The 8,450-nt window shown below is 42.2% G+C and overlaps 1 protein-coding gene across 1 annotated transcript; it reads right to left on the reverse strand.

The window, feature by feature from the left end:
- Positions 1 to 1,854: 1,854 nt before the first annotated feature.
- Positions 1,855 to 8,179, reverse strand: PLK2 (polo like kinase 2). The gene is made up of 14 exons (XM_082783993.1): positions 7,899 to 8,179; positions 7,445 to 7,552; positions 7,155 to 7,271; positions 6,828 to 6,957; positions 6,471 to 6,558; positions 5,955 to 6,050; positions 5,517 to 5,715; positions 5,279 to 5,426; positions 4,733 to 4,830; positions 3,974 to 4,097; positions 3,470 to 3,710; positions 3,242 to 3,371; positions 3,039 to 3,149; positions 1,855 to 2,925 (listed from the first exon to the last, which is right to left on the reverse strand). Exons 1-14 carry the CDS (start codon positions 8,115 to 8,117, stop codon positions 2,734 to 2,736), a joined length of 2,001 nt encoding a protein of 666 aa, XP_082640119.1. The 5' UTR covers positions 8,118 to 8,179; the 3' UTR covers positions 1,855 to 2,733.
- Positions 8,180 to 8,450: the final 271 nt, after the last annotated feature.

Consider the following 8,450-nt stretch of genomic DNA (forward strand, 5'->3'; position numbering starts at 1 on the left):
CAGGTTACCACACTGGACTGTGCAAGTACACATGTATATTTGCAAAAATGTATTTTAAGATTTGATAAATACATTTTCATATAAGTACAACAAAGGGGGGTTATTTGTTTTTTTATTGTTTTTGTATGTTTGTGACGGTGTTATTTCCTGGGTCCACCACTCATACTTAAGAAATCTATGTGCCAACTTTCACCTAATCCTTTAATATCCCCATATTTTCCTTCAAGTACATGTGCTCCCAAAGTACATGTTTATGCTGTGTTTACACTTTTTTCAATAAAAAAAGATTTGAATCACTGCTTGACAAACATAAAAAAAATCCACAACATGGCTGTCTTTCAAGAGAAGGTAAGACACTTGTTATATTGAGGAATGGACAAATACATTTCTAATATTAATCTTCCCATACACAGAATTACAACAGGGGTGTTATGTGATTGGGTAAAAGAGGTCAATTAGTGCACTACAGTGTCTTATTTAAGACAGGATCCACCCTGGGAAAGAATTTCAGAACCTTTGTTATAAATGCAAGTCTTTATGTTACAAATTCCAAAGCAGCTTTCCCTCCTTGGGCTGAGGGAGTAGGGTGAAGGTAGTGCACTTTGAAATTAGCATTTTTTCTTAACCCCATCTAAAAACCTTTCTTATTTTTTCAATATGAAACTTAAAAAGTAAAGTAAGGGTACAGAGCACTGACCAGAAAGATACAGAAAGATTTAGAAAGCACCAAGCATCCCGGTACCATACATATACATTGCGTACAGATAACTGATTCACTTAGCTGTATTTGAAGGAGCTGCATTACAACTGTCCACAACCAGTTAGCATCCTACAATAGGATTTGGGGTGTTTGCTTACAGCAACCTGAATTTCAGCCACAGAAAGATGATTTTGATACTCAAAGAAATTATAGCAACTGAAGTAAAGCTTCACAGTTTCTCTAGCACATAGATACTCAAATAACTGTTTTGATTTGTTTCCCAATTGAAGAAATTAAGTACTATAGACCAAGTAGTTTTTGTTTCAAATACAAACTGTGCGCTTACTTGTATAATAAACAAAAAGTGAGATCTTACTTTGTAAGTAAAAAGAGCTCAACAACAACTGTATGTGCGCAGCAGAATGAGGTAAGCATGTCCTCCCAGGAATAAAATCAATCATTATCCCCTGAAGAAAGCAGACAGCTGGGAAGCTGAATTCTGCTCACTATAGCAAGTATATATTTAACTTCACTGAAGTGCCTAGAGTTACATTAATGAATCCATCTGAAGAACTCAATTAAGTCTTCCTGTCTAGACTTGAGAAGCAAATAAATATTACCTAATGCATGGTATTCAATACAAGGAAAACAATCACATTTATACAGCTTGCTGCAAGATGAAGCAAGTCAGTGATACCTCCTCTGCTCACTATTTTAGGTTGACATCTGTGCTTTGTTTAGTCTGTAATTTATTACACTGACTGCCTGCTCCTTGCATTCAGCTGCTTTGAATGAAACACTGATGACAATTGAGGTCTGCCTTTAGAACAAACCTGGTTCAGTTATACAATGATTAATCCAAATAAGCAGTTGAACTACTACTTGATGCTGCATCAGAACAGTTGAAAACCAGCCTTCATTTACATAGACCTAGGTACTATACAATATATAGAAGGAAGTCTAGGCTACAAGTAGACATAACCCTCCTACACTGAGTCATCAGTCCTAAGTAATCCCCTTTATTTGCATAAATTAACAGACAAATTGCATTGCCTTCAGTTTAGGAAGGCAAATGCTCTTATCTACGTAGTCCTAGGAGCAGTGGGATTGCTATACAGGCCAGGCCATCCTTATGCTGTTCTTAGGAAGTCCTAGGAAAATAAGTGAGTGTCAAGGTCCATATCATTATTCTGCAGCTTCATCAATTGTTGATTCAGGGTTACTGCTATAATTAGCAGTGGGTTATTGATGCTTGTGACTACAAGTGTGCATAGACATGGACAGACCGCTCCTTTTTAAAGCTTCAGTCATTCATAGCCTGAGCTGTAGCAGACTTTTTTTTAAAGTGGCGTAAGGAGAGCAGACCTGTGAGATGTTTATCAATAGCAAGGAGGGAAGGTTAAGTTGTACTGTAAAAAGAGTGGAGAGTGATGCTTCAGATTTTCCATTCTCTTTATTGCCAACAGAATTATATTTAAAATGCCAAGGTCCAAAAAAAATGTTGTGTAATAAATACTTCACTTTAGGCTGTAATAAATAAAAAAAATTATTAACAAGGAATGCACTTTGCCAGCCACAAGTGGGGGTAGTTTTTGAAAAATAAGGGAGTGAAAAAAAAAGTATGGCCATAGTTCACAGTCAAGCAGCTAGAAGCTGCTTGTTGCTTGTAACAGCTATTCCACAGCAATGGAGCTCACCCTTCCCTCCCTTTCCAGATACGTATTCACAGTTTAACTCCATCAGAAATGCTCTCTTACACAGGAGCAAGTAGTCACACTCTGCTCAGAATTCATATCAAAAGTATCTTTAACACACACGAAGCAAGGAAAACTATGGTCCGAAGAACTCATTGTCACACCATTTTAGTCCAACAGTAGATTTAGGCTTCTGTCTAAGAGAAGTGTGCCCAGCACACTATGACAGTCAAGTTTTCGTACCACCACACATCCATCATCAACATACTAGTTGCTCCACTATCCCCACTGTAAGTTTCACAGTGAACAAGAATGTCCATTTGGTTTAAGTCAGTCCCTTCAGTTACATCGCTGCAGCAGCATGTTCAGAGCATATTCCATTCTGTGTTTTAGTTCCAGTGAGCATCCAGAAACCAGAAGAGTTGTCAGGCGAAACGTTGTGGATATCCTGTCTTCATTGATGTAGGTAAGGAGATACTCCTCACTCTGATTGCAAATGATGATTTTCGTGTGATCATGATAGAAGTTCACCTGCAAAAGAGAAGAGTTCCTGTTTGTATACATTCTTATCTCAGTGACTGCCACTCAAGTTTTGCAGTCAAGGATTGTAGAAGCATTGCGTCAGGTGATGCAACAGGACTTACTTGAAATGTGCCATCATTGAAGAGCATCATCAGTGCTTTGTCAGATTTAAGCCACTGTAAGAGGTAAAGCCTGGGCCTGCGCACATCTGTAAGGCTGGGCAGATCACCTCCCTAGGAAAGGGAACAAACACGTTAAGAACTCACAGTTCATTTAGCTCAAGGTTCATTTCTGAAACTCAACATCCAGAAAATGCTAAACTTACATCCATGAGGTTCTCTTCCATGTAGTGTGAGAAATACTTCAGTACAGTTACTTGGCTAATGAACTGTTCAGGAGCCTCTGCGGTTGAGAAGACAGAGCATTGGCCTAGCTCAGGGTAGTAGTGGACTGTCCTGTAAGAGGAGAAAGAAAATAAGGATGTCAGATGTAAGATAAAACCACCTCAAGTTTAAATTGCCCAAGTGAGTGGTTGGTTTGTAATTATTCTTACTTCTTATCTGGCAGAAGGCTCATATGCGCCCCATTGTTGAAAAGGACACCAACAGTATGATCTGACAGCTGGTAGCCAAAGCCGTATTTGTTAGAATAGTCCACCCATTTTGTAACCCACTGGAAGGATGCTGTCAGCTGTTCTTTGGGAATGCTATCTGCTTCTGGCATGTTCTCCAGACATCCACGCAAAACCCTTGCAACTGTATCTGCAACACTTCCCATAGTACTGTCTTCCAGGCCTAAAAGAGAAGAATTATTAGACTGACATAACCACACAGAGAAGCCTTTAATTCTAAAGCTTTAAGTTATCTGGACTGTAATTTTAACAAGTTCAGTCTTCATGGCTTTTCAGTTTTAATTCTTTCAAAATATTACTATAGAATGTAAAGCACTAAAAATAGGAGGGTAGGAAGAAGCTGTTTGTTCCAGGCTTCTAAGTCTGGAGACACGAAGAAAGTGAGAGTGGGATTTAGAATTAGAGATTACATTTTGCTGCACTTACATTCACTGCTACTGCTGCAGCTTCCCAGAGTTCCTCTGACTATCATCCGAATAGAGTCTCCAATCTGCTTAGTTTCTGGTAACACTCCCGGCTTGGCTACTGTTGTGATAAGAGGCTGGATCTCCTAGAAGAGATGTCAGACATGTAAACATAAAACATAACACAAGCTAAGGCTTACACACAGATTTTCACATGGCTTTCTTGTCTATCAACAAACAAAAAAAAAAATCTAGGAAAACTGTTACTAATGTTTCAAGAAAGTATGAAGAACTGCTACTAGACCATGCTTGAAACATGCCAAGTCCTTCCATTCTTCAGATCTTCAATTTTAGTCTTAAGCACTATTAATCTTTTGCTAATGCAGGAGAACAGAAGAGACGCTGCATGCAGGCCTTAACACCTAAATTTTAAGGGTTAGATCTCAGTGTTTACCCTTTAAGAAGCAGTAGTATTCAACCATAAACTAAGCCCTGAATTTGGAATATTGGGAAAGAGCACCTGGCAGACTAGTTTCCACATAAACAATGGGTGCTAGGCAGATACTGTAATTACTCAAAAGACAAAATTGATAGTCTCCCTACAAAGGCTGCTATAGTTTGGTGAAGCTCGGTTAAGCCTTCTTAAAGCAACTCTCCTAATCATTTAAGCTTGATTATGCTGTGTACAGCCTGAGCTGTGATATCCAAGTCAAATATAACTTAATTATAGCTACTCCACCCAACTGTTATTGGATCTGAATTGAACCACACTTGCATTTACCTCATCTGTTCTGTGTTTGTGGGGCTGCTGGGTTATCGATGTCTTCTTCAAATCATGCCTGAGTTTGTAAATTTCTTCGTCTTCTTTAGCTAGTCTGTCTGTTACACAGGAAAACAAAACAAAAAACCTTAATGGTGCATCTAGAAGTGTTGTTTTATATTGTTTATATGTTGTTAGGTTTTCTGTAATGCAACAAGTTAACTGCAGAGTGCATTGTCTCCTTCCAGCAAGTACTTTTAAACCTGCCAGTCTACCAGAACAGTAGTGCCATTATACGCAGATCACTAAGAGCAAACTTAAATAGACTGGCTAACAGATGGCCCATATAGATTGTCAGTATGCCAGAAGCAGCATTTACTTATGTAAGTTGGTGTAGGTTGCAGGCTGCCATCAATACCTATTGATAAAGAGGTCAAACCTAATTCAAGAAAGCTCAGAGACAAATACAGGTGTTCCCTTGCTATCTCATAGCTGTATGTTATGAGCATGACTCTGAAGCACAGGTGACAGAGAGGTAAGTTCCACACATAATTATAATTCACTTACTGTGTGTGTCAAAGTATCTAGCTTTATCCTTTTTACCACCAAAGAGAGCAGCAGCTGCTTTTTTGAAGAAATTTTTAGCAGGACTTGACAAATGGAAGTCAGGAACGGTGTGACAACAGCTAGCAGAAAGTCTGTCAGGTGTAAAGCCCTGTGGAAAGGAGATTCAAAAAGCAATTTTTAGACCACAGGGTGCCTATTTAAGGGTGGATAGTTTGTCAGAACACTAGACAATACCAACCTGTACAAAAAAATCATGTCGAATTATTTCATCTAAACTGGGCCGGTCTTCAGGATTCTTTGACAACATACTAGCTATTAGGTGTTTCGCAGGGGCCATGAGAGATGAAGGCAGACTGTATCTTGCTTCCCTTATACATCTGTATGTCTCCTTAAGATTTGTGGTCTCAAACGGGGGTCTTCCCAACAGCATTGTATACCTGTTTAAAAGCAAAAGGAAATTAACTTTACATGTTTTATACACCCACAATATACATCTGCAACTACAGAAAATGTTTTGTCTTCTTTTCACAAGACGGAAAATTTGAATTGCTGCACTTTGGTTTGGCATATATAAAGGGCTAGAAAGCAGTGCAGTACCACATCCATTCCCTTTGAACTCTTAAAAGCCTAAGCCAGAAACAGAAATATGTTGTTTCAAAGGCAGCAAAGTACTTACATTACACAGCCTAAGGCCCAGATGTCAGATTCACAGCCATGCCCTTGTTTGTTGAGGACTTCTGGAGAGAGGTAATTTGGTGTGCCACATATTGTTCTGCAAATCAAAGAGGCCACAGAGCCTGTTAGTATTCCAGATAGAAAGAGGAGAGAAGCTATTTTTCATAGGGCAGGTTTTACTCTCATGTTTGGGCAAGAGCTTGGAGGCTCTTGAAGAAGACTTCTATGAATGATAATAGTGTAGACATGTTTCATGGTGTCTTCATGATACAGGAAAAGCAGACTCATATCTGAACCATTAGTCAGATACCCTGCCTCTGGCATTTTCTATTATTCAAATGCTCACAGGAAAGCAAACGTCAAAGCACAGCAGCCTGTTTTCTAAGAGGGGAAATTTTGATGCCAGCAGAAACTAGCTTTTGCTATGGAACAGGATCTCTGCTTTTCCTAAGTGAATTTCGTTTCATTTTTTACTAGGCTTCCCTTTACTTTCTTTAAAAAGAAAAAAAGCTCCTACCTCCTCCTGTGCTCCAGTGGTTCCAGACGAGCTGCCAAGCCAAAGTCACCCAGTTTCAATTCCATGTTCTCATTAATGAAGAAGTTACCTAGCAGAAAGAGAAATTCCAGTCAGTCCTTTTCTTGCTAGGTAGGAATGCATTTGCCACAGGTGCTGAGTCATACTTTGTTCAAAGCCAGAAGCTAGCCAAGTTTCTTTTTAATATGAATACTGAATGTCACCCCTTAAGCACTCCAAGTTTCCACTATAAAGACAGACTAAGCTGATTCTATTAAGTTATCAGCACACAGGTGTAAAGTGGTACAGGGCTGGCAAAACTGAAGTGGTGTTCGGAAGTAAGCAAGGAGAACAACTCACCTAGTTTAAGATCCCTATGCAAGATTTCCTGTTCATGAAGATACTTTAGCCCTGACACAATTTGCCTGAGGTAGTATCGTACTTCTGGTTCTGTCAATACCTTCCTCGCTTTTAAGATGTGAGCCATTGACTGCAGAGGAAAAACAAATGAAAAACAAAGTGTCACTGAACATTCGCACAGAGGATTAATCTTAAGCAGAGGTAAATTAGTACACAGGTAAACGGCAACTAAAGAAGCCATGAAAAATACCTTTTACACATTACACATTTAAATTAGTTGCAGATTCCAGGCAAGTAAATACTGGATTTCTCCCAGTTGATGCTCACCCTTCTACTGCAGTACTCCAGAAGAATGTAAATATTCTCTCTGTCTTCAAAGTAGTGATAAAACTGCACAACATGCCTATGATTAAGCATTCTGTGCAGCTCAATCTCTTTATCAATCTGCAGAGACAAGAGGGTGGAAAAAGTATTGTTAACCTTGTGACCACTAGCTTGAGCTGAGCAGACAACTCTATCACAACCATTTCAGAAAAAAAAAAAATGGTTGGGCAATCCAGCGCGCACACAGTTTAAGAGGGACGGGAAAAAAAAAAAAAAGTAATTCATGCACACACCTTTTCCCTTTGATGAGGTTTTGCTACTCTGCTATGAGGAATGATTTTTGCAGCATAAACTTTATTTGTTGTCAAATCTGTCATCTCATAACATTTTGCAAATCCACCCTGAAGAGACACAGGAGAAAAAAGGCAATTAGAGCAGGTACGAAAGAAGCCCCACACTTAGTCATTCACCAGCTCATGTATTAGTCAAGGAGCACGACTTCCTTCGTACGGGACAATTTGGTAAAAAGACAGGCTGCGCGTTCATCGCCTGCCCGAGGGGCTGTGTCGCGCACCCCCAAATCCGAATCGTTTCCGCGGGCTCACCGGGGCCGTGATGTGGCGGGGGAACAGGATGAGTGCTGGGAGCGAGGGGGAGGCCGGGGTGAGCCGAGTGGCTGTGGGGTCCAAGCGGGGCACCCCGCGGGAAGGGCAGCCCCTTTTTTCCGGAGCGGGCACAGTCCATTACCTTTCCGAGCACCTTCCCGCGGCAGTAGCGCTTCCCGGTCGTGGGGTCGGTAATAATCCGGGAGACCTCCGCGGCGGCGTGCGGGTGCTGGTGGGGCTGCTCCTCAGCCTTCTTCCTCCGCGACTCGCCGCTCCCGCCTCTGCCCATCGCCGCCTCGCAGCCCTTGGAGGCTCCGCCGCCGCCTCCCGGCGGGTAGGCGATGGTCCGCAGCAGCTCCATCACCGCACCTCGCAGCCCCTTGCCTCGCCGGCTCCGTGCTGCCCGCTCCGATCCCCTCCCCAACCCGCTCCCGACGCGCTGCCGACTCCGGGCACCCGCCTGGTTCGCCCCTTATATCCCGGGCGGCGGCCCCGCCTCGCCGCTCCGCCCCGGACCCCGCTCCGCCCCCAACGAGACCGCCCGGATCGGCCCCCGGCGGTGGGGACAGGCCGGGATCGGCGGAGATCGTCGACGGAGCCGCCCTCTCCCCTCCTCTCTCCTCTTCTCCCCTCCCCTCCTCTCCTCTCCTCTGCCCTCCTCTCCTGCCCGGCCCGGCCCGTTCCGCGGGAGGCG

This window comes from Aythya marila, assembly GCF_965140915.1.
Source record: "Aythya marila genome assembly, chromosome: Z".
NCBI lineage: Eukaryota > Metazoa > Chordata > Aves > Anseriformes > Anatidae > Aythya > Aythya marila.

What these genes read in the sequence shown, in the direction of transcription:
- PLK2 (XM_082783993.1), bottom strand. Translation starts at nt 8,117, where the DNA reads ATGGAGCTGCTGCGGACCATCGCCTACCCGCCGGGAGGCGGCGGCGGA. An exon ending in AACCTCATCAAAGGGAAAAG is followed by an intron (nt 7,272 to 7,444) that starts GTGTGTGCATGA and finishes TTGTCTCTGCAG; the next exon opens with ATTGATAAAGAGATTGAGCT. An exon ending in TGGAGTACTGCAGTAGAAGG is followed by an intron (nt 6,958 to 7,154) that starts GTGAGCATCAAC and finishes TTTCCTCTGCAG; the next exon opens with TCAATGGCTCACATCTTAAA.